This window comes from Stigmatopora argus, chromosome 18, assembly GCF_051989625.1.
Source record: "Stigmatopora argus isolate UIUO_Sarg chromosome 18, RoL_Sarg_1.0, whole genome shotgun sequence".
NCBI classification, from domain to species: Eukaryota; Metazoa; Chordata; class Actinopteri; order Syngnathiformes; family Syngnathidae; genus Stigmatopora; species Stigmatopora argus.
Window position 1 is genome coordinate 12,215,938 of NC_135404.1, and position 26,061 is coordinate 12,241,998.

Here is a 26,061-nt window from a genome sequence, read left to right on the forward strand (position 1 = left end):
TTGCACCGTGGAAATATGGAAATATATTACAACTGATAATATAGAATGTATTTGCAATGTATATGAAATATGCAGTATAGATGTGTGAACTCTTCTGACCATTATCCCACACAAATAATTTTTTCAACGCCAACACAGTAAGTAGCCTGATAGAAGCTTGGAAATCAACCTTTATTGATACATTTGAAAAGATCAAACAGATTGAAAAAAATCATATATGTTTCAATCCGGCAGTTTTTTGTAATACTGCACACGTAAGTACCCTGATTAGCATAACAGGTCTCAGGAATGAAGTAATTGCTCCCTTTTACGTAATTCCCGCACCAGGGAACCACTTATTAAGGCACTTTAATTGTTTACTTTACATGTACAAATTCATCGATTGTATTCAAAATAACCGTCAAGATATTGAACACTCCAAATAGCCCTGAAAATGTATGTAGGAAAAACTTGCTCTCTTTTATTTCATCCATTTCTTTTTGGTTCTTGTCAGTCTCAACAATTATTTGAGTGAATTGATGGAACGATAACATTTAACAATAAACTTTTTGCTAAATACTCAAAAAATTGGTGTAGCAAAATAGCAAGGCAAATGACATTGTTTTTTTTTGTCCAAGCATAGTAATTTGAAGTAACAATTATGCATCTTGTAACACCACTATTACATGGCATGACTAATAAAGAACACAATAAAGAGGACAAAACAAAAAAAGCAAAATATAAACCCATACGGCGCTGAATATTAAAATGAATACCATCCTTTCCCAGCTTTTCTTTTTTAAAATACCTACAAAATTCACAAAGCGGACACTTCATTAGGTACAACACAATTAGATCTAATGTTACGATTTGTGAGTACACACGCTATATGACTTAAATATTCTTCCCGTCTATTTGAGCATGAAGAGGTGAGTGACGTTTAAAAAGCCGGTAGTTCTGCCTGGCCTGACGGCGTCGGCACAGTGTACATGTCGTGTTCGTGTTTGGACACCTTGTCGATGATTCAAGTACTCTCCTCTATTTCTCTCGGGAAATAAATTAGATGCTCTGTGAACTGCCCCGCAGTTGCAACGTGACCGTTGATGATTCAAAAATAACGCCATGAGACGTATTGTGCCGTAATATATATAAAAGCAGAATATCGGGATGGAGTCGGAAAGAAAACACGAGGAGAGTCATTAATTAACCTGATTTATGGCAGCTTCTATGGATGTGTTTTCGATTTTATATATGCTAACCAAAACAACATACCGTGTCCCAGCAGTTTATGTGTTCGGATAGAAAAAAAGCTAACGAAAAAATAGACCAAAAATGACATAGATCTGTGCTGTGTTGTACATGAAACCACATGGTATAAAGACAAAATCCAAAGCCTCAAAGAGAAAACAAAAAGCAATAGCACATTGTGAAAATATAAAGTAAAAGGCCAAAAACTGTACATGTCCCTGTCATCAAATATAAGAAAAATGTATTGCGTTTTTAAAAAGGACTTTTTCCCGATTCCCAAAAATTAAAAATGCAGTTTTGGTGCCCAAAACAAATATAACACGCTGACAAAAATAGCACCACCATTTTCTTTGATCTTTGGAACACGACCCAAATTTTTTTCCAGGATTCTAAACCCTATTTATTCACTTTTTAATTCGTGTTGGCAAAGGCATAACTCAGTAGTTAATAAAAAAAAAGAACATCCAATAGATCATATTCATTGCTTCTGTTGACTTGCGTCCCTAAAATGTTTTGCTGACCTGCAACAATCGTCCCGTCCAAAAGTTCCCTGGATTACTTTGCATGAGTACAACGTTAGCTTTAACTACGTGAAATATGAAATCATATTGAAAATACTCTGTAAAATCAGAGAGGAATGTGCTTTTAAATGAGTTAAAAAAAAAAAGTCATTTACCGTATATTCTCGCATACACGCCCAATTTCTCGGCCAAAAAAACGGTACTTGAATTTGTCTACATGCAGGCAACACCCTTTCAGAATGTGGAATCCAGCAGACAATCCTTTCGGAGTATCTCAGAAATTGTTCTTAAGATTTTCCCTTCAAAGTAAGACATTTGTACTCCCTATTAAAACCATGAATATGGAGGTGAAAATTGTGTATCAGCGGGCGTCTTATACGAGAGAAATTGTCAAATGTAAGGATTTTTAAGGCAATTTTAAGGGAATGGCTTATACGCGGAGGCGGCTTATATGCGAGAAAACACGGTAATTTATAACTTCCAATTGAGGGTGGAATTCCCGTTGCCAGTCAACGTTCTGAAAACGTTCACGGCTAATGGTTTCGAACTTTCCAGGGAGGGGCTTTTGAAAAACTCAAATGCCCCACCCCCTCTGGTTTGAATGATTAGCACTTGTGGCCAAATAGAAACGGCAGGCAAAATGTCTTTGGAGGCCTCAATTTTGACGCTTTGACTTTCCACACAAAGGGAACAAATAGTTGATCACGCCCACGTTGTTTAGCGAATCGCGACAGATTTGGAAGCGGGAGAGCCGACCGACTTGGAACCGAAGGAGCTGGTCGACAGAGCGGTCGGTCAGTCATTGAAGTCCGAGCGGGTCCACGAGAGGCGCAGGACCGAGGGGAGTTGTGGTGCGGGGCGTTAGTTAGGCCTGTCATTCAGGCTGGGTGGTGGGCGTGACGGCGGAGGGCAGGGCAGCCCGGGGGGCAAGCGGGATGGCGGGGGTCCCGGTGGGAGATGGGCCACGGGCGGCGCTCTGGCCGGAGGGCCGCAAGTGGCGGGGGATTCTGGCACGTGGCGGTAGTCGGGCGGCGGCGCCGAGGGCGTGTGGATCGGGGCGCGAGGTGCTGACCTGGCCGCTTGCGAACCCTCTTTCACTCTTGTGAAGTTGATGCAGCGGCCCTGAAAACGAAGAAAGCAATATTGTCACATATGAATTATTAGGACATATTCATCGTCAGCGTGGTTTATTACAAAAAGAAAACTGGTGACGCAAATGTTGGCCTTGTCAAAGGCAAACAATAAAAATGCCAAGTGGTTAAAACTGATTCTAATATAAATTGTTTTTCTTTTCAACTTCTTGTTTTGCATTAATTCTGTGTTTAGGGTTGTGGTATGGACTCATTTTTTGACTTCATTTTTTCCACTTGTTGACGTTTGAGCCTTTTGTTTGTCACGTATCTTTGTTTCTCCCTAATAGTTGTTTACATTTCCGTTTAGCTTTTTCTCTCCCCATTCTCGCCATCAATTGTCCGCCCTTTAGTCTTAGTCCTCTAACTACATCTTAAAATTCCAGCTTTGTATTTGCCGTTTTCTTCTCCTCGGCGGCAGTTTTTTTGTTGCGAAATTTGAGAAAATTAACTCAAACTGTGGAAGTTTGTAAAAACACAGCATCTGGAGTTTGTGTTTATTCGTGATTATTATGACTGCTTGAGCCCAGTTGAACCCGTCTTTTTGGTCTGGAGACTTGCATCGTCATAAGATGATGTAGACCATGTGTGGTGTGTCTCTGTGTGTTTGTGTTTGAGGGAAATGGGCCGCCAATGAGTGGCGATACAAACGGCAATTGTGCGCCATTGGCATCACCACTTTTATTTAAGAGAGCTGAGGAGATCTGCGCTAAGTGAATAAAATGCAAAGTGGACCTCGCTACCATTTATGTTTGGACCGTATGTGTGTGTGTAGTTGTCTTTTTTTGCTCATAGCTCCACCTCATGCACCCTCTGACGTCAACCGAAATGCTGTGGTTTCGAGCGAGGGTTACTGAGTTTATTGCACAGCGGAAAGAAGTGTGTGGCTGTGTTTCTGTGTGTGTGTTAGCCGTAAGACTAGCGTGTCTGTCACCGGTTAGACATGCCGTGTCATCATATGTACCAACATGCAGTGTAGCTTGCCACAGTAAATGTGAGGGACCACATTTTTAGGCATATTAGCCGCATCCGCGTATAAGCCGCACCCTTAAAATGGTTGAATTTGACAATTTCTCTGGTATAATTACATGTGCGCATATAAGCCGTACCCTCGATTCAGTCATCTTTTATTTTTTTGCGACAAATATGGCGTATATGCCAGAAAATACGGTATTTTATTGAATTTGTGCATCCTGGTCCACCCGTTGCTGAAAAATGACCGCTTCCTCGTCACGTCTTCCTTCCGCTTCCTTCCCTCTCGGTTTCTCAGACTCTCTAACATTTTCCGAGACCGGACTACTTTATTTTAACAACTGCTCCGCATTACACATCAGTAAAGGACTTCAGAGTCCGTTTGAGTGCTTGGCACGCTTCCATTAAAAGTCAGATAAGATCCTACTTCATTGTGAAAGATCTTAGAAGTGATGTGTTTCCATCTTTATTTCGCACAGTTGAATACACATTGATTCCCCGCTTTAAAAAGTCATTTTGTCTTCAAACATGACTCGCATTAATATTCTCCTTTCATCCCCTCCGTGGTTTTTATCCACTCAGCTCTAACGTTAATGTGTCCCCCCTCCCAGGCATCCAAGCATGGCTTCAAATCGCGCCTCCCTTAGCAGAAAATGTTCCAATAATTCTTTTAACAGGCTTTCAAGAGTTTCTCCTTGGCATGGCAAGCGTACGCCGCCCTTTTTGCCCCGAGAGACTGAAAGTCGCCATTCGTTTGGGCACGAAAAACCCTTCGATTCGCGCCATCGCCGCGTTCTCTCTCGGTATTGGCCGGGCATGAGGCAATAGAAGCCTTGAAAAGGCAATCATGCCATTTTTCCACCAAAGTCACTCGCGGTTTGCAATGAGGCCTCGGAAATATCTGCAGGCCAGCTCATTTCCAGGCACCGACTGGAATGCCGTATTTCACTCCCAGTGGAAACGAGCATCTTTCAATGTAATCCTTCGATTTAAAGACGTGTTACCTGAACTTTATTTGGAGAAATGCTCTCGCCAAATGACACGGTCCGAAAGCTGGCATTCTTCAAATAAATCGTAGCGCGCAAGCCGGCGTCAACGTGGCCAGGGAATGCTTGTTCATGCCGAGTCGACAGCTGTTTCATCAATGCTGTGCGTTACATTATTTGGAACTTGCTTCCGTGCAAACTGTAATGCGGGTCACACAACGTCATGATTTCATGGAAAACTTGGAGAGTCGACATTCAATCTTCGGTGTTGAAATGTGGGCGCCTTTCGGAAAGCAAGATCCAGATGCCATTTTTTTTTGCGTGCTAGCGCCAGTGACGCAGCGGGCAATCCTTTTGTTAATGGCTTCATTTTGTTCTGAGTAATTCGTAAACAATGCATCATGGAACGCCCATTTTTTTCCAGCAACTCGAGCATAATTGATGATGAGCTTTGTATTGCCGTGCTAGCTTGTAAATCATGACAGAATGGTCACGCGGCAACGAACCAATAGCGTGCCTATCGATAGTTTGCTAGTAGACTTCAAAAATCTTTAGAGTTTTTGAAATAGGCAGCTTAAAAAGGGACTAATTAGAATTTGATTGAATTATTACCATATTTTTTCGCATACACGCAGTATTTGTCGCTCAAAAATCGAGGGTACGGCTTATATGCGCACAAATTAGACTTGACATGCAGGAAACTGCAAGGTGACAAAGACAAAACGCCATAACGCAAGACAATGCTTAATAATATGTATTTTGACGTCTATGAATAAAATTCAAGAAACAAATAAACCGTATGAAAATTGTGAATCAAGGGGCGTCTTATACGAGGGAAATTGTCAAATTCAACAATTTTAAGGTCATTTTAAGGGTATGGCTTATACGTGGAGGGGGCTAATATGTGAAAAAATACGGTAAGCGTTTTCTTCACATTCTGGATGGTTTTGCCATTCCATCTTTTTAAATAAAACCCCATTCCCGTAGTATGTCACAGCGCCTTTAAGAGCTGTAATATTCTATGGAGTACTTACATGATCACCAGGCTGAGGCCTCATCAAAGACACCTGATCATACCCGCGACGAAACAGTGCCCAGATAGCATCCAATTTACCCTGAATAAGACAGAAAAAGCAGTTGATTGACTGGAAACATTTTGTGTTTCAATTCAGTCTTGTAGAATCTCTTCTAGAAGGGTCCACCCTGCAACAGCGACACGACTTTTTAAACTTTCACCTACAATTCCTCTTTAAAGTTGCCACGTCTGCCCACGTGCGGTAAAGAAGTCTTCTGTTAACGTTAGTCCAGAGTCCATATTGGAATCCCAAACCTCAGAACCGTAAGGCCGACATGCTTACCAAGAGTCCAGTGTGCTACTCTATTTGACTTGATGTTTATTTAGTCAAGTGGCGGGCGGCGACGGAGCGGAGGCCCAAAAACCAAAGCTCTCTTCAGTAAACCAGACATAATTATAATCACTATTCTACTAGTTACACTTGGGTTTGCAATTCCTCTTCATTCCTTCACGCAAATAACAGACTTTTGACAACTGAGAATTCACAATCTTGCATTTTAAGGATTCGTCCTGAAACTGAACCTAGAAGGAAATGATCTTACGGCGAGACCAGTCGGCATGCATAGTGACTGGCCCTTTTTCCCCTACCGCGGACTGTGAGGAGTTTTACTTTTTTAGCGCAGGACTCATGTTGTAATACACAGGCTGTACAGTTCAAGTCGTGTTGTGTGCAGATAACAGTAACCACTGTTTGCCTCTGAATGGCCAGTTTTGTTACACAGTTTTTCGTGCGCTAAAACCTCAAACGGTACTAACGCCAAGTTGAATAACGGTAGTGTTTGGCGTGAATGTTTGTATATTTCTCAGACCCACATCTTCCCCCTGTGAGAAAGCAAAATATTATGTTCATCCGATTTTTTTTTTTTTGTTATCTTGGACCTGTTTTATGTCTCCTACTCTGAGGCTAAAACACAGCATGGATTAGCAGCATGAATAGAAGCACAGTTGTGCTTTTTTTTTTACCCGGATGGGTGTGTACCACTTTCGGTTCTGAGGTGGCTTCTTGGGCGATTTCTTGGGTTTGGGCTCGAAGGGTTCGTATTCCTGTTCTGGCATTTTCACCACCGCATTCTTGGGTTTCTCCAGCTTGGCCCCCTCCTCAGTGGAGCCCTTTCCACCCCAACGCACCTGAAGACAGAAGCGTGAATTACGCCGCCGATTGCCAATTGGTCGCCCGTCAAGTTCGTTTGCATCACCTCCATCCTCTTGATCCCTCCGATTCCCCTCCCTCCGTAATACGATGCATCCACTGTGGGCCACTTCTTCTTTGGAAGACCATCTTCATCATCTGATTCCTATAAAAGGACATCATAAAATAAGTAGCCAAGATGGTTCGCCTAAACAGTTGGATAAAGAGAATTGTAATATATGCAAAACAAAAGCAACCTTTGCAACTTACAGGCTCAGGAGGAGGTGGCGGAGGAAGTTCTTTAATCACCTAGAAGGCAGCACAAAAATGACACTCACCAAATGTGAAAAACAATGTAATTGCAGTTGCTTTTCACAACCGTGTTGGATTCATTTTGGAGAGTCCTCACATTCCTGTAGTTTTTAGACAAACGTTCCCTTTTCATGGACTTACCACAGTGCAGCAGAGAGGCCAGAACCACCACATGAGGAGCAGGGCCAGAAAGAGAAACAACACCAGCAAAGTGATGAGAAGAATGGTGCCATCAAACTGAGTAGGAAACACATTTAGCATCGGATTTACAAGGCAGGAGAGGGAAGAAATTGCAAAAGCAATCTTATCTAAGATGGCACCCGGAGTTGCGCGAGTCGAGAATCCAAATCACTTTGACTGCTTTCATCTTGTTGCATAGATAAATCGGGTTCTTGTCCAGCATGGCGTGTCAGTCGGACTAGAACCAGTACAGTAGGTTCATTCATCGTCGCATATGCGCACTTGACCGTATTTCATAAACAATCTTCTATGCAGTAACTCGTTTTTGTACCCACTGAGGATTTGACAGGGTTAAAATAGTCCAGAATTGGGGCTAGCGTTTGCTAAATGGAGAGATCTTACTTCAGGCTTCCATTGCCTGTGGTCGTTCTTGTTCTTGTTTTTTGTTTTGTTTTGTTTTTTTCCGCCTTGAAGACAGCAGTTCATGTAATCTGGGAGCTCCCTGAGCGAATCCATCAGTAACGTTGAGCTCAGCATATCTGGGCCAAGTATGGTTCCGATTAAGGCCCTCAGATGAGAATCAGATGTGGGTTGACTAAAACCCACTTATCTTGCGGGCATAGACACGGGCTGTTCATTAGAAATCAGCAGTAACTTAGTCGTAGCGAGTCAGATTGATGAACTCTTTCCTAGAAGTCAAATAGTACCTTCGTGAGTTCCACGAAAATGGCTCATTTGTTGGCTCATGAATGACGCAATGGCGCAACGTGACTTCAGACGATGGAATTTGGACATTTCAAGACCATGCCTCCATGTCAATCCCTTCATATTTTAGTCCTGCCTTGAGGCAATAACTCTTGTCACATAGTCGATATGCGGCTACTGTTAAAGAGTACATGAAGATAGATAACAGGCAGCCGCACGCTATAAATACAGATATCAAAAGCACGCTAAAGACCAATACGTTTTGAAAAAAAGCTGCCACTTACACACTCGGTGGTGGTTATGTGCACATTGCTGCTGATGAAAGACAGACCGTCGTTCATGCTCACTTGGAGATAAATCACCCTGAAACAAAACAGCAACCGTCATTTGATTCGGGAATGGAATATACGGGTCGACGCCAAGCGCGTTTTTATGAGCTCTGATGGATGAAGTCATTGAAATTGGTACTGAATAATGTCATTCAAGCCTCTGATGGGAAGGATCTAGAACAGGGGTCTTCAAATTATTCCAGAAAGGGCCACGGTGGGTGCAAGTTTTCGTTCCGACCTTTAAGAGGAAAGCTTTCCACCAATCTGGTATCTTAGAAGTGAAATCGGTGGATTGGAGTCAGGTGCTTCTTGTTTCAGCAGAAACCTCATTGGTCCAACTGTTTGTGTTGGATCGGTTGGAATAAAAACCTGCACCCACAGCGGCCCTCGAGGACCGCTTTGCAGACCCCTGATCTAGAAAGCCACCGAATGACCAATTTGCCGGACAACAAAACCCCGTTGTGATTGATTGAAATAGTTCTGGTTTGACATCACATAATGTTTAAAAGTTATTTTTAGTCATTTCCATCACACACTGTGTAAGGTCAACCAAAATTTAAAAACATGCACTACAGTAATTCCTCGATTATGGCGAATTAACTAACTAACTTTGTGATATTTTTCTGCTATTAATGATCAAAATTAATTAATTTTTTAAAGTTCACAAAAATGTGAAAATCCACGCTGAAACTCGTAAGCTACTCTTGCTACTAGGACTCAGCACTGAAGTAAAAAAAAATTTTTTTTTAAATAGTGGTGACCCTAGTTGGCGATTTTTCGATTGTCGTGGCCATGTTTGGTCTACAATAACCGCGATATTTGAGCGATTACTGTATCCGAAATATCTCCTGAAAGAAAAACACTTACTTTCCAACTTCATTAATGACAGGGGCGGGGCACAGCAGGAAGGTATTTTCTACACCTGCAGGCTTCTCATCTACAATATAAAAGCATCAAGTTTTCAGTTCATTTCGCTGCATTGTAATTAAATCTCCCACAATGGGACAAAACTGTAGGCTTTCACTTACTAATTGTGATCGTGTCGTTGATTTTAAAGCTGCACAGCACCTGGTTGATGTTCCTGGCGTGCAAAAACCCGTTGCCCCTCACCACCACTTGGAACGTCTCTGGTTACAAGCCAACATTTTGGACTCATCAGACTTTTAATACCAACACCGTTGGGAATTTAATACTGCCTAATGCATGTACAAAAAGCTCAACCCGTATTTTGAAACCAGTAAATATCATAGTCCAAGCTTTTGACAAAATCTGATATTGTCTGACTCTCAAAACATAGCCAAATGATACATATGTATCTACTTAATGTATCAATTTTAAGAATAGACTAGTTTTATGGAGCCCCCACCTCCTGCACACACGCTGGAGGGCTCGGCTGCTAAGATCTCAATGCACGATTTCTTGATGATCTGAAAGGGAATAGTGAAAGAATGAAGACACGAAATTCAAGAAAAATACAATCAAGACTTTATTTACCGAATTGATAACACCCCGAAGGGCGTGGAAGCCACCCATAACAGGGAAAACATGTTCGATGGTGTCCGCGATGGTCGCCAGCTATGTATTAATAAGGAAAGACATTAGTTGGGAATGGAAATAATTGTCATGTCAAATCCAGAACCTCTGAAAAAAGCTAATAAAAAAATATGCAAGATTTCAGTGCCCAATTAGTTTTTTTAACATGTAAGTGCAGTCATATTTTTTACATGGTTATCATTTCATAGCACATAGACAACACATAAATTTGATTATATTAGAATAGATTAGATTAGATAACTTCATTCATCCCGTATTCGGGAAATTTCATTGTCACAGTAGCAAAAGGGTGAGAATACAGACACAGAAAAATACATTTTAGACATAAATAGGTAGTAAATAAGTTAATAAATAAATAAATACATATATAAATACATAAATAAATAAGCGTGTTGCTGAAATATATATACATATACATACATGCATAAATGTCATGTTTGATGCACTGCAATCAATACCTGAGTCTCATTAAAGTCTTTAACACCAACACAGTACACAATGGCGCCGAGGGATCTGGCTCGTTCAGCCTGTTTAAAAACATGAGGTTTATTCCCAGCAAAACACGCCATTAAACAGTAGGTGTCGCTTTCTTTGCTTCTTCCCGTAAGGTGAACGTGCCAAACTTAAATAGTGCATTTTGCTACCTCTTGCTGTGCGGTGATGAGTTGATGTTCTTGCAGTTCTCCGTCCGTCAATGCTATAATCACGCTGGCCTTGCCTGCGAAATCAAAGCAGCCACACTTTGCAGGCTAGCCACAACAAACTGTCCAAAAAAGGAATCATCCTTTTAAAAAAAGCAGTGCTCACCAAAGTTCTCCTGGGATATCTGCTCATTGGCCTTTAAAAAGAAAATCGGCGGATCAGAATGTGCCGTCGTCTTTTATCTAATTGCTCGTTAATAGCTATTTCGGATTGCCTACCCTTAACAGTCCAAGGTGCATAAAGGTGTCTCCGCCTGGAGTTTCTCTTTTAAGCGCGTTCAGACCCTTTTGGATCTCCACTCTGCAAAAGATAACACAAGTGTTTATCCGTCGTTTGTTTCGAACCGTGGTCCTCTTGTTTACAAAGTCTCGAAAAAGTCAAAGAATTTCACAAAGTAACATTGAAAGATGGAACATCGTGATTTCTGATTAATAATATCATCAGATCATACCCTTACCTTTTTTCTGTAAGTTTTAGGATGGTGAATGCGCTTGAGGAGAATGTTATGAAAGACATCCTAAGCATGGGACTGGGGAAAAATACAAAATAAAAACATTAGCAAACACTAGAGATCACCTGAGTTTAAATCATTATTTAGAAACAGTTTGTAACAAAATTGATTAGGCAGTGGAATGATGGTAATTGTATGAGTGCATTTAGTGGGAATTGTGTAATAAAAAGAGACTCAGCTCAAAAAAGACAGAATCCACAGGATTTAGATCTAGACTACACATTCTTTTAAAATAACCTTGGTTTGGTAGTATTTTGTTCTTGGTGGATCCTAATGGGCATGCTTGCGTTTTAAGAGGAATTCTTTAAGGTAAACATATCTTTTTTCACTAGCATTAAGTGCTTGAACATATGCCGGGATGAAGTGGTGGTCGGATACGTTTAATTGGAATGTTCTGCTAAGTGTGTGTGTGTGTGTGTGTGTGTGTGTGTTTCTATGTGGAGAACTTCATGGTGGCGCTCCAGGAAGTACAAATGAGGAAAGACATTTTCAATATGTCCGCAGTCATAAAACTTTTTATAAAACTTCATACTGTCTACGTGGAGTCAAAAGTCTTGGAAGCTCACGCAAAATATTCCTAATGGTCTTAAGATGGCACCGTTGCCGATTATGCTCATAGTTTTAGCGTTCTTACCTTTTGAATTTCTCAGCAAGGTTTTCTACAAAGTAGTAGATTTCATCCCAGTGATTCTGCACGCTGCCAGACCTAAATCAAAACAAATACCTAGATTAGTTGTTGTATTTTCACGTAAGTACTGTGCATCGTTGAATACGTGGGAAAGCATTTCATTAACGTTATTAGTTGTCGTTAAATTTGCAAAGCAGAACACACGGAAAATTTGGCCCCTTGTCGAGATCAAGCTAGCAGCATTAATACTCTGGGAACTAAACTAAGTCGTTACTTTGATTTATTAGTGGCTAGTGACTGCTGGGATAAAAGCTTTGGTCCAGACTAATTATAACTTAAGATGCGCTAGCGACTTTAACACTGCTGGTAAAAACAGCGTCTGCAGCCGCACTTCCTGCAGGTCAAGTGTTTGTGTTTGCTAATTGATCTTTTAACTTAGTAAGCAGCATGTAAGGATGCCATGTGACGACTCATCGCTTTTGGAGAGGGGTGACACATGGGAAATGAGCTAACGCACCGCGGTAAAAGTGCAGCCTCCGTCAGAAAAACGACGCCTACTCGAAATCGAGTTCAAGGGAGACGAATGTTTTTGTAGGTGCTGGCTGACTGACTGATGTAACAAGATTAAAGAGAACAAGGCAACGTGAGTGGCCGCTTCCCGCTGGAAGGGACAGGAGGTCATTGCCGTGCTTTCCAAGAGTTTTACAACCCTCGGTTTAGAAGTGGCTGACTGCAAAACACGTGCCTGTCAGTGAATATTATCCTCAAATGTTACACGCCCAGGAAATCGATTCAATTGGGAACTCAGTCGGCTATTGGGCTTTTCAATTCACCCAACAAAAGTCTTTGTGTTGTGGAAGGAAGTCAAAGTCCCAAGAGAAAACCCACGCATACACGGGACAAAAAACCAAATTGCGGAAAGAGCGCAAGCCACTCCCGCTGTGCTGCGGCAATGTCAAATACTTTGACTGAGGTCATTTCTTGATTGATAGCTTTTGGCATGGTACGTAAAGAAGACCCCGTGCCAAGTCCCATCCCGGATTCCTCACGATCTGAAAAGAGTCGGCGGAATTAGCTCGGGTTTGCAATACGGAGAGAACAATTACTGAAAGGTCCCCCTTCCGTGACTTGGAGTTTGAGAATTCCCCGTGCAGACCACACAGTCTGCAAATATCTCCCCTCAACACCAAAGAGGTCTTCCACAATAACACTGACGGACTCCACGAACTCGGGCGTCTGCTTGCGCGCAGAAACAAATGGCAGCCAGCATTCGAGCTCAGCATTTTCAAACCAATCCCCCACGGGTCCCCTCGCATCGGGGCTTTCTCGTAATGCTGACGGAGCTAAGAAAAAAGGCCGAGACCTTAAAGATAAACACGTTTAAATGGCCTAAGTGCATGCGGGCTTGGTTACACAGTTTACACAAAGTATTTCCAAACAACTCCCTTTATCGTAGTATTTTAACTTGGAAAACAAACAACCGACAGATTTATTTCCCGATACTTGTTGTTTTGCTTAAGCTCCTCCCATTTTGTGAGGTGGGACCGAGGTCTAGCTTGCAGTTTCTTTCACCTGTTCAAACAGGCAAGGCAAGGAAGTGGTTTATTCATTGTATGACTAATATTTTATGTGGAGAGCTTTCCCCCCGCTAATTTTTATCCACTTTTAAGCTCAGCGGTTTGAGTTGGGTCCTAACCTTAAGTGGTTTGGGGTTCTTCAAAGGTTTTGGAGGCGGCGTGGGGACAGAATTTGTGAGGAAAGCTACTAAGGCCAAGTTACATCCTCTTAAACCAGCAAGCATCCACAAAAGCTAGCAAGAGGTGAATTCCCGTATTTTCTGGGATATTAGCCGCCTCCGTACCCTTAAAATTGCCTTAAAATCAGTGAATTTTACAATTTCTCTCGTATAAGACGACCCCCCGATTCACAATTTTCACCTCCATATTCATGGTTTTAATAGGGAGTACAAATGTGTTACTTTGAATGGAAAATCATCGCTCGTGGTATTTCTGAGATACTGTATAAATCAATTTATAATTTGACATTCCGAAAGGGTGTTGCCTGCACGTAGACAAATTCAAAAAGCAAGTCAGGTGAGCAGTTCAACCAGGAAGTGTGCCCGTAGTGGTTCAGTTTGTTATCCCTAGGTACGATGGCGGCGCCCTGAGCGACCAATGGCAGGCACAATTGAGTTTTTCACGTTTTATGCAAGATAAGGTTAATTTGTTTTCTTGAATTTCATTCCAAGATTTCAAAATAAATCTTGTTAAGCGTTTTATCTTTTTATCTGTTCTCTATTTGTAAATAAATGACCGCATCGGCCGCATTGTTTTGTGCATGTCATGTGTCATTTATGCGCATATAAGCCTTACCCTCGATTCAGTCATCATTTTTTGGAGCGACAAATGCGTCTTATAGGCGAGAAAATACAGTACATTTATTGGAATTTTGTACAATATGTATTATAATTGTCGCATCTTTGGAAACTTGCATAAGAGTGTCTTCCTGAATTTGAGTGTTGAGGCTTTGCTTGACAGATTTCGAGGAGCTATTGGTCGTGTTGAGTCTTTGTCATTTTGTATTTAGAGTTTTGCCTTGCTTTCACCAGACACTTAAAGGGGCAGTAAGGCCACACTTGAATATTTTTCCCTCATCTTGTGTGGCCTCAAATTTGGAAAGTGTTGAAGACGTAAAATCAACAAAAGCACCATGTCCGGCCGGTTTGATGTTTGGCAGGACAGTTCAGTTGCCATCGGAATTTCTAGCCAATCCTTTTCTTTTCTTCAGCGTTAGAAGCCTCGTGGTCATGGTATATTATTCTTTTGTGGACAAGTGGGCACGTATTATGGCTGCATCGCTAGGCAACTAAACTTCACGGACACCGCCAGTCATAGCACCCGTCGGGAGCTGTCTGCTGGAAACAATGTCGCCCGCCATTTTCCCACGTTGCAGCAGCGAGCTCTGCTACGCGAAGGACTTTGTCTGTGGGACGACAGAACGGGAGTGAGGTCATGCGAAAACACCGCCGCATCTGCCAGATAGAGCGGCGCTGATTTACCAAAAGCCTCTGCTTTTGGAGGCCAAGTTTGTGCGCAACCTGCTCCCTCGACAAGTCAAAACAGTTGTTGGCGCTGGACTTTAAACACGCACGTAAGCCATTATTCAACCTTATCCTGCTGAGTAGGACAAACACGAGTTTGAAAAACTATGAGTCAGAGTCTCTTGTGGAGATCGGGGGGAGGCTGGCGGTAAAAAAAAAATGGTGAGATAGTGAGGTAAGATGATCAACAACATCAGGGAATTGACTGGAAAAAGCAAAGTCTAGTTCATTTTGAGTGTGGACTCTGTTTTAAAACAATAGGCCGTAGACGTAGGTTCCCAAGACAGACTTGGAAGCAGGCAGTCGAGGATATTTAACGACTAAAGAGAAAAACGCCAGTAACAAGTTTGGTGGGAAAAAGCACCGTTGGTCTGCAGTCTTTGTGGCTTTCGGCTTCATTCTCACGCTGCAAAGTGTGCAAGACGGAAAAATCAAATTTGAAAAATCCCTACTGCGACCAAGACTGCTGTCTGCCATTCCAGCTGGGCCCATCCAGACCACCCCGGCCTGTAGCCAATGACGGGGCTCCAATTTAACTGACTGGGCACAAAGATATGTTTGTTTAAAACCGCTAACCTACTTTTACAGTTAGCGCCGGACCACTGCTGAGCTAATGCACACAGGCATTGACATATTTTGACAAAAAGGGCAAGATTGACTCCAACGAAATACTGCCTGGATATTCTATTCAACTAATGTATTGGCCCTATTTTTTGGTTTTGTTTTGGGGTTGGCACTATTCCAATTTCCAACAAAAGATTTTGGACCCCTGAAAATTCCAAGTCCACTTCTGAACTGCTGTCATCCATATGGATTAAGACGGCTTTCATGTCTGTGAAAAACCACCCGAGGTATGACTTTGAGGTTAGATTAGTAGAGAGCTTCCTCTTATTTGATGTCCATCAGTCCTGAAACTGAACCTGGCACGAGAGCTCGCAATAATAGTGGCCCGTACTTGTGTTATTTTTAGCCTGCGTTTGTGTTTTAGGCAACAAAGCGAGTCAACAATGGCCTGCACACATCTGGACAGCAGCGCCGTGTTTTAACTTTTGATTCGACTAGCGTAGCAGATGCTCGCGGGCGGTTAGAAAATTGCGTCTTGCTGATAAAGCCATTTCCTGTAGATGTCAGGTCACAAAGGTCACCAAAACGAGCCTTGAGTGTTCTTTCTTGTAGCACGCACATGACAGTTTGGATCGACGGCTCGTTGGAATAACAAAGACGTAGTTGAACATTTTTCCCCCTAACAGAGGGCTCTCACTACGTACAGCATGACCTCCTCAGTAGCTAGTTATCTACAAAACATAAACTGGCATATATGTAAATGCTAGGTGTTAGACTTTCCCATTTTTGCTTGCTTTCTATATCGTTATTGAATATAGTGACTTTATGATCTAGGACAGGGGTGTCCAAACTATTCCGCAAAGGGCCGCAGTGGGTGCGGGTTTTCATTCCAACCCATCAAGAGGACACCTTTTCACCAATTTGGTGTCCTACAAGTACAATCCGTGGATTGCAGTCAGATACTTCTTGTTTTCTGCAGACATCTCATTGGTCAAAGTGTCTGTGCTGGATCGGTTGGAACAAAAACCTGCACCCACAGCGGCCCTCCAGGACCGGTTTGCAGACCCCTGACCTAGGAGAATCCCTCAAGTAGAGGAATGGGAGTCCGACTTGTCTTCTCACTACAGAACTCCAGTGGCGAGATTCTCCCTCAACCACTGCGTTCTTTCCATTGTGGGGGGAATCGAGAAATGCTAATGACAGAGTGAGCAAACTTTGAGACAAATGAAGAGAAGTCTGCGTAGATCTAAAAAAGTTATTCTTCTCTCAATGTCTTTGTTTAAATGCGAGGGCACCTGGATTGTAAAGGGGGGCTAACCAGAACATGACCGTATGATCCAAACTATTGCCCCTCTTTCTGCCGATTCAGCAAACCGCAAGACCGCCTCTCCTGTTGCGTCACGTCACCCACACGGCTGCAGAATGCACCTCGAAAGCCATCGCGCGGTCACCGTCGTATTTACGAGTCCAATTTCTGGCACAAATTAAGCAGCAGAAGCACCCAAAACGTGTGGACACACTCGCCAAAAGACAAAAACGTACTTATCGAGCACAAAGTAGAGGTCGAAAGCTCCTTGACAAGAACTCTCTTGGTCCTCGTCCTCTTCGTCCTGCAGCTCCGGTTCTGCCCTGGCCATCGACCAAGTGATTAGAAATAATCCAAACAAAAGCGGAGCGAGAGACATGCTCCGCGATAATCTTGGCCCAGCGTCTTATTTGAGAAAATTAGTCCTTCACCGGCTTGGAAAAAAGACGCGCCGATGCCCCGAGTGCTGTCACATCCCAAGTCGACTTGAAACTGGAAGGGATGCAAGGAAGACAAAGAAACAAATGGGAGACTTCGTTCTTTGCAAAAACGATCAAAAAATGGGGAAAAGTTTCCTGTCAGAGAGTCAAAACGTGCTGAAAGTGGGGCAAAAAAACAGAGGTGAAGTGCAGTGTTGTTGGCACTGGAAGCTCTGGGAGCCCGTGGGACAAGCTGGACTCAAATGGACCAGGTCTCAGATTTCATCGTGAGGAAAAGGGAGAGAGAGAGCGTGAGGGAATGAGGGAGGGAGAGGGAGCCACCAAAAAAATAGGAGAATGAGAGGGATAGAGAACCAAGGAAAAAAAATGGGTCAGCCTTGCATTTTGCTCCTCCCACGTCAAGATGGGAGTCAGAGTCCAGAGGGATGGGATGATGATCCTAAGAAGTTAAGGACTGGGATCTTTGAACTCTTCAAGAAATATGGCCATTTTGAACTAATAAGAGTAGTGGACGTCACGTCAATTTGAATCCAGTAGAATTGTTTATAACACCTGTAGTTAGATTTTTGCCTTGTACATGAGCAATGACTAGAAACAGGTTCATAGTACGGTTGTTCCGATGAAGACTTTTTGATTATCGATCCGATTTTTTTTTTTGTCAAAACTGATCTGCTAGCCATGTTTTTAGACCAGTAAAATCATGCCAAATATCACGTAACCCACAGGTGTCAAAGTGGCGGCGCAGGGGCCAAATCTGGCCCGCTGCATCATTTTGTGTGGCCCCAGAAAGTAAATCATGAGTTTCTATTTTAGAATCAAATTCACCAACCCGAGTTTGACACCCTTGACGTAACCGGTCATAAACAAATCCTAAACAGCAGCCAAAAAGCAAATAACTACCGGATCGGATCCGATCTCGTGACCAAATCTGTTACTCTCTAATTTAAGACAGCCGACAAACATTTGATCTTTTTTTAAAATATTTTAATATGGTGTGGCCCCTAGAACAGAATTCCAAGTAGGTTTTCATCACATAAAGATAACAGATGGGGAAAAAGGAATATTCAGTGTTTACAACACACAAAGATGAGGAAAAGCCAACATTTTTTGACACAGTTTACAGCATCCAATAAGAAAGCAGCAACAAAATGATCCTTATTTGGGTAGTTTCACAAAAAATTTAACAATGTTAGCATCCTTAACGAAAGCAGTCAAAGAATCTATGTTAGAAACCGACTAATTAGTTCAAAATATAATCACATTCTCTTCTCAAGATATATTTTCTCCTCGATCAAGTCTAGATTTCAGCAAGTTTGTCAAAGAAATATTGGACTTTAATGGGGATTCCGTTCACTTCTTAGCAGCCAAGTGCTTGTTGAAAATGCCCTTGGCCGTTTCCAGGGCCGCCGCCGCCGCCACGGGAATGTGGGGGGCGACTCCGCTGTTTTCCCAAGAGGGCGCCATGCTATCGTCCGAGTGAATCGTGGGGATTTGGAGGAAGACGTCGCTCTCGCCGACTCGGAAGGTCTTAGGCGGGTGGGATCCCCCGAAGGTTGTCTCCCCCACAATCATGGCACGCCCGAGCCTCTTCATGATGAAGACGAACTCCTCTGCCGCCCCGGCGGTCGCCCCACTTGTCAGGATGATCAGGCTTTTCTTCGAGCCGAACCTCGGACCTGAACCGCAAAGAAGAAGGAGTCAAGGATCCAGGTCCGTGGTAGCCACCGAATCAGAAAGCGGCACGAGACGGCAACATCTCCAATTACCCGTGAGTTCAGGCAGGGTCTTGAGTTCCGTCGAGGTCCCGGACTGTCTGTCTGTCAGCTTGTCAAGTACAATCTGCTTGTCGGCGTCAAAGAAGTACGAGCAGAAGCCGGCGATGGATGTGGTGGGCCCACCGAGGTTGTTCCTGCAAGCGTAGTGGAAGCTTCAACTCGCCAGTCCGATACGAAACGTTATCTACGGTTCTCTGACATGACACAAGATGGTTTTCCTCATTGAGCTGACTTAAGCGACCCAACGTGGAGGATTTAGTTCTTCTACCTAAGTGACTCATCCATCCCTTCGGAAGGGTTGCCATCTGGTTGACGAGTGTGTGGGCCACATGCCAGTCAATCGCTGGGAAATTGTGAAATTGGATTCCGACTGCAACTAGAGTGGAACCGTTCTGCCCGTTTCCCTGCATTTTGGTTTAGTCAACTCTTTATTCCCCGAACATTCTGTCCTCGCTTTGGAACAGCCCACCGCAATCTCGCGACTCGTCTGCTCGTTTCCTGTAAGCGTCCCATCCGACTGCACAAATCTGTGGAGCATTAACTCATTCACTGTCACGACCAACGACAAAAGACAATTCTATTTGACGGTGGGATAGCCGACGACCACGTTAACGCCAACTACAAGTAAAGGGAAGTTGGCCATGTGAACCACTGCACTATCAACTGGCTACAACCATTTCGTGAAGTTTCACGCCAAAAGGATACTGGCGGAAGTGGACAATGAACCACGGATTTGGACCGAGGCCTACCTGAGGTCAACGATCATGGCCTTTGTGTTGACCACTTTGTTCCAGACGTGCTCGACAACGATCTGCGCGATGGCCTTGACCTCCTCGAAGTCTCCAAACATGTCAAAACGCAGGTAGCCGATGTTGTTCTCAAAGACGTCCGTTTGGAAGGAGACTTTGATCAGCTCAATGAACATCTCTGGAGTGAAGTTCTGAGGAGACACACAAGCAAAACCAATTAAGGACGATCAACCACGGCAAGGGCAGTGGGTCAGCGCTCCGGGGTCTTACAACTGGGGGCGGGCCCGGGGTGTCGGCTGTAGTCTTCAGGTTCTTGTCTCCGGACAGAGTTTTCAGGTCGGCGGTCAGTTTCTCCTCAAGGTCGCTCTTGGAGACCAGCATGGCGTAGTCGCCATTCTGAAGGAGGCCTTTCAGTTTTGCGGCAATGCCCGCGGCCTTCTCCTTGAAGGCGTAGTTGTCGGCGACGAGGGCCGCCGAACCCTCTACGATGGCGGGGACTTGGGCGCGCAGTTGAACTATCTTGATGGCCGTGGCCAGGGCGTCCTCTGCCTTGACCTTCACGTCGGGCGTCACGCCCGTTTGCTCCCAGCTCGAACCGGTGATGGGGTTTATGGACTTGGCCGTGGGCAAGCTAATGTAGAAGTCCGAGTCGCCTACTTTGAATTGATCTACTTTGACCGAGCCCCCGGCGGTCTTCTCCCCGACCACGGTAGCCCTCTTCAGGTTTTGCAGGCAGTAGGCCACGTCTTCGGCGACGCCCCTGGTGTTCTTGCTGGTCAAGACCACCAGGGGTTTGCTCGTGCCGTACCTCTGGCCCAACAGCGTGGGCATGGACATCAGCTTGGTGGTACGATTGGAGGGCCGGTCGTACACGCTGTCAATGTGAATCACGGACTCGCCCCCCGTGAAGTAGGAGACGATGTAGGAAAGTCCCGTCATGTCCCCGCTGCCGGTGTGGCGCAAGTCAAAGATGAGAGCCGAGGTGGGCAGGACTTTGTTCCAGACCATGTCTACCAGCAGGGGACCGATTTTGTCCGCCACCGCCTCCCCGAGGATATGGTCGATCCTCAGGTAGCCAATGTCGCCCTCCAATATGTCCAGCTTGATGGCGTTCTGGAGCATGGCCGCCAGTTGCTGAGGGGGCAGGGCGGGCATCGGCGGGGCCGCGGCGGGGACGAAGGCCGGCTCGTAAGAGAGGCTCAAGCGCGGGTCGCCGATGGTCGTCTGGAGTCCGGCGCTGAGGACTCGGGACAGAGACTCGCCGTCCGGAATTTTCAGGATCTCCGTGTTGCCGCCCGCCGCCGCGATGGCTTCCTTCAGTCCGGCCAGCTTCTCCGGCGAGCAGTAATTGTCCAGGACGATCTTCACCATGTCCACGATGAGGCTGGGCGGAAACGCGGCGTGGACCACGCAAGCGTTTCCCAAAATGAGAAGCGACACGACCGCCAACAGAGCCTTTGCCATTTTGGCCTCTTTCGCCAAATCAAAACGGAGTGCAGCCGATGGATCCACCTGTGCCCGCCGGGAGACAGACTCTGGCTCAAATGCCTCCGGTACGACCGCACGATTTCTGTTAACGTGCCCGTAAGAGGATTTGGCCCACAATAAACCTCTAATCGCATTATACCTTTCGTAAGGCAATAACAAGCTAGCCAAGTGGGCGTGACAACCGGGAAACCTTTCTATATATACTGTATTAAATTTAACAAAGGCAAAATTAGCATTCCATGTATGTAAAAGACAAACACCATTGTAGGCCAAAGTTCAGAAGGCGACACACACACATACAAACAAATCTTTCCTGAAAAGGCTTTATTGTAACCATACATTTTTCTTGTTTTATTCCGACTTTATAATAAAACAATGGGATTTTTTGGAGGATCCACGCTTGGATTTTTTTTTCGTGCTGAGTCTCCCTCTCCTGGCCAAAAATACAATAGTACATTTAATCAGTTATAAACCATTAAAAAAACGATCTTGAAGGCATGTGAGAAAGAAGAAAAAAATTCATCCCGTATTTCCCAATTAATTCCGATTTTTAAAGCTGACCACGAACAGGATAACATTGACCAGAAATTCCCAGCAACCCCAACTTTTAAGCACTTGAAGTATGCTGAAAAGCCTGATCATACTTACCCACCGCTATATTATGAAAGCTCCAAGCAGTGGTGTACTTAGGGGCCGTCAAGTGTTCACGTCTGGGTCGCGTCACGGCCGAGAGCTTTTGGACAGGCGGCACGGCATGGCTGTTTCAAATCACAGATTCCGCCACGCTGGAAACCAGAACAAAGTTAACTTGCCCCCCTTCAACGTTGCTATACCCAAGTAAATTCTGAACCTAGTTTGGGGTCATTTGAGGACCGGAAATGTCTGTACACAGCTTAAGTCCTATTGCAGCAACAGGCTTTATCCCAATGCAACTAATCTTAACTCTTTGTCTTCGATATCACCGTGAGACTTGTGTAACGCAAAACTAGCTAATTGGGAAAAACACATTAGCTCCTGCTTCCTTAATCCGTTTCCCGTCGTACACAAATGTCAATTTGTGATCCATTTTGTCATATTGATTCGAATGTGGCCCACCTTTAAAAATTTGGGGATAAAGCATGTACACATTCTTTAATGGCTAGGCTACTCTTGGGATAATCTTTTTTAGTTCATTAACATCAGAGTTGGTGCCGAACGCCAGACGTTACATCGCTAATCTACTTAGCATTTTAGACTTCTGAGAAATTTCAATAACTTAACAAACAAGAGTGGATCAGGGAAAAAGTGTAGTTGTTCACAGATTAGCATTAGCAGGCTGTAGGTTAAGGACGTTAAATTTGAATGAACTGGAAATATTTTAGACAACCACAACCTGTTGCCTACTGTAAGTCTACTGCATTCCATATTCACTTCATTCCCTGATTTGAATTCAATACCAAAAAAATCAAAGCTTCCAATTTTCTGCCGACCAGTAATTCAGTCTACTATTTACATACGTAATATTTACATGTTATCATCATGACGGTAAAAAAAACCAGCCAGATTGTAGTGTCAAATCCGTTTTCCAAATGTCGGATGATATTCATCATTTTCACTTTGTTCACATTTCATTGCACCTTTAATGTATTTCATTATTGTCAATGGCAATATTGCAGTTCTCACCTTTAAAAATGTGAAAAATCCCGAATAATCTTCAGTACAGTGAAAGAAACCACGAAAGGATGTACATTGACAAAACAGCAAATGTTTATTGTCGACTTTCCGCGCTCTGTATATTATTCCACTTAATAGGAAAGTATATATTGAAATTACAAATGTACAGATTTACATGCATTTTGTCAAATAACAGGAGGACATAAATACAGTTTTACATTTTTTTAAAACATTATTTTTAATTTTTTAACGTCATAATACTGGCCTATTATCGTTGGTGTTGGTTCCCAACTACCTGCACCCACATTCGGCCACCTTCATCTCCTCGTACAAATATCTGATGGTGACCCGTCCGTTCTCCTGGTACATGATCGTGATGGGGTCCAGTTTGATGGGGACGCAGCAAGCCATGTTGGTCTTCTTGGGGTTCCGGATGTTCATCAGCGTCTGGATCAGGGCGTGCTTGGACGGCGTGGACTCGTCGGTCAGCGGGTGGTAGCAAAGCCCCCGACATTCGAAGGCGTCGTATTCCGGAGGCGCCACGATCCAACTGTCCCAGCCGATGTCCCTGAAGTTGACCTTGAGAGACGTCCGTCTGCAGTACTCTCGCTCCGCCTTCCTCCTTTTGCGAGGGTGCCGAGCCGAGGGAAGGGGTTCCTCCGGGTCGTGCCCGGCCTCCAAGTGGAAGAAGCTTTCTTCTTGGTGGAATATCATCTCCCGGAGTTCTTTCCCGGCCTCCCGCCGCCTGCTCCCCAGGTCGTCCGAGAAGACCAGCAAGGCGGCCGAGGTGTTGCCTCCCACCGAAAGGCTCACCCGCGCGCCCCTGCCGACCACCGCCACGTCAAAGCCGGTGGTGGCCCGCCTTGACGCCGGTCCGTCCCGCACGGCCGCCGTGACGTCCAAGGTCACCCAGCGGTTGGGAGAATCGGTCCACTCTTTCCACGCCAGGAGCCATTCGCCGGACGCCGCACCGTCGTAATCCGGTCCGTAAACCTCGATGTGGGTCGCGCGAGGGCGGGAGGTCGCCTTCGCGCCGGCGTCCGGGAGTACGAAGAGATGCAATTGGACTTTGATGACCTTCTCGTGGCTCGGTAGGCTGAGGTTGAACAGCATTCTTGACTTGGCACCATCCGTTAAGGAACGGCTGATATCTGGAACTCAAATGTGGACAAGTCAGCATCTGCTCTCCTTAATTCAGAAGATATCATCAGCGGTCCATTTTAGAACTTTCCAGCTTCTCACGACCAAGTAAATTACAATTTTTTTTAGAATTTTCCAGCTTCTCATGACAAAAAAAATGACTATTTTCCGCCACCTTTACCTTCAAAGCTCCAAATCCAACTATAGATTATGTACCGTATTTTCAGCACTATAAGTCGCCTCAGCCGAAGAATTCACAATGATGAGGAAAAAACATGAACGCAGCATTGGACTACAAGTCTGAATTTTGGCAGGCCCATTCATTATTTGATCGGAAACCAAGAACAAACATAACTTCAAGTAACAAGAGTAAAAATGGAGGACCAGAGGCCAAACGGGCAACGGTTAGCTGAACAGTTTGGCGTTCGTGGCAATTTCCAGTTTCAGCGCAGATTTGACGTGAGCCCACCTTGGACGCCGAAACTGCGGATGACATCCGACTGTGGGACGGCCGTGCTGTCGGACGCGTACTTGTTGTAGAGTTCCATCATGAATTGAGGCGGATCCACCTTGCCCTTCTCTCGAGGAACCTCGGAAAGGTTGAGTTTCCTCAGAAAGTCTTCTTTCATGCTCCCCAGGAGGTGGGCCATCCCGCCGGAGTCCTCGTCGTCCTCCACCGGGAGAGCCGGCGGCGAGTAAGGTACCCCACGGCCACCCTCGGCGCGCATCTCCTTCCCGATGGGCTTGCAGGCGCAGCGGCCCGCCGACAGCAGCAAACTCACGCACAGCTGCAAGAAAAAGCTCCCGCAGTGGTTCATTTTCTGGAAAGAATTGCCCGCTTTGGGACCCTCGGAGACCCTCGGTGGCGATGTCCACTCCCATGCTCCCAAGAGTAAACACGGTGGGACTGGCGTCCACCGAAATAGTAGCGCCGCCACGCTTATCGCCGCCATTGATGGCCTTTTTTAAGCCCGGTTATCGCCCGAGCTGCGGACGCTAATGAAGACACTGTAAACACTCCACGGCGATAACGAGGGAGGTCCCGGAACCGGCGGGGTTACTGGCGGACGGGGTCAAAGGGTCAAGGCCGGCAAACAATAACAAAGGACATGTCTATTTAAAGAAAGCGCAACGTGGATGCGGACAAATGGATTGGATGGAATGCTAGTATTCGTTTATTGCTAATCGACTCGTCGATCAAAGATCGATTCTGCAAATGTATCAAAATGTTTGAAATAAATTTTGCTTTGTTTACTTTGGATTTTTCTCTTTAAAAAATGGCTGAGAAATTACAATATTTTCTTGTTTTCACTTGCGACAACAAGTATAATTAATAATTAGGTTGTCAGTGTTATACTTACTATATACTTTATTGTTTTTTTTTTTGGAGGTCGGGTAATTGAAAACAAAAGATTCTTTGTATTAATTAAAAGAAAATCATATTTTCCGATTTTTGGAATTTTTAAGTTTTAACACAAAATAATGCTGTTTGTTCTAGAGTTATTGACTATTTTTACATTGTTTATTTTTAAAATACATGGCTGAGAAATTACAATATTTTCTTTTTATATTGACTTATGACAATAAGTATAATTAGTTCATCAGTGTTATACTTACTATATACTTATTGTCATTTTCTTTGGTGGTGGGTGTAATTAAAAACTAAAGATTCTTTTTATTAATTAAAAAAAAGAAAATAATATTCTATATTATATTTTGGAATTTCTAAGTTTTAACACAAAATCATGCCGTTATAGACTATTTTTACATTGTTTATTTTTAAAACACATGGCTTAGAAATTACAATATTTTCTTTTTATTTTGACTTACAACAATATGTACAATTCGGTATTTGACAATAAGTATAATTAGGTCGTCAGTGTTA

The 26,061-nt window shown here is 44.1% G+C and overlaps 3 protein-coding genes and 1 long non-coding RNA gene across 4 annotated transcripts in view; 1 reads left to right on the plus strand and 3 right to left on the minus strand.

Annotated features, from left to right (window-relative positions):
• Positions 1-26,061, plus strand: part of LOC144092581 (uncharacterized) — a 50,915-nt gene that overhangs the window by 3,780 nt on the left and 21,074 nt on the right. The window lies entirely within an intron of this gene.
• antxr1c (ANTXR cell adhesion molecule 1c) lies at positions 153-17,676 on the minus strand. The gene is made up of 18 exons (XM_077625496.1): positions 17,168-17,676; positions 11,968-12,039; positions 11,280-11,351; positions 11,041-11,122; positions 10,928-10,958; positions 10,765-10,838; positions 10,579-10,647; positions 10,061-10,141; positions 9,933-9,993; positions 9,595-9,693; positions 9,434-9,503; positions 8,522-8,600; positions 7,494-7,589; positions 7,311-7,349; positions 7,108-7,206; positions 6,875-7,039; positions 5,871-5,951; positions 153-2,870 (listed from the first exon to the last, which is right to left on the minus strand). The coding sequence occupies exons 1-18, from the start codon at positions 17,308-17,310 to the stop codon at positions 2,610-2,612; spliced, it is 1,674 nt and encodes a 557-aa protein (XP_077481622.1). The 5' UTR covers positions 17,311-17,676; the 3' UTR covers positions 153-2,609.
• Positions 18,334-21,461, minus strand: rbp3 (retinol binding protein 3). Its single transcript, XM_077626582.1, has 4 exons — positions 20,166-21,461; positions 19,896-20,086; positions 19,138-19,280; positions 18,334-19,047 (listed from the first exon to the last, which is right to left on the minus strand). The coding sequence occupies exons 1-4, from the start codon at positions 21,357-21,359 to the stop codon at positions 18,722-18,724; spliced, it is 1,854 nt and encodes a 617-aa protein (XP_077482708.1). The 5' UTR covers positions 21,360-21,461; the 3' UTR covers positions 18,334-18,721.
• Positions 23,108-25,044, minus strand: gdf2 (growth differentiation factor 2). The gene is made up of 2 exons (XM_077625504.1): positions 24,646-25,044; positions 23,108-24,187 (listed from the first exon to the last, which is right to left on the minus strand). The coding sequence occupies exons 1-2, from the start codon at positions 24,992-24,994 to the stop codon at positions 23,328-23,330; spliced, it is 1,209 nt and encodes a 402-aa protein (XP_077481630.1). The 5' UTR covers positions 24,995-25,044; the 3' UTR covers positions 23,108-23,327.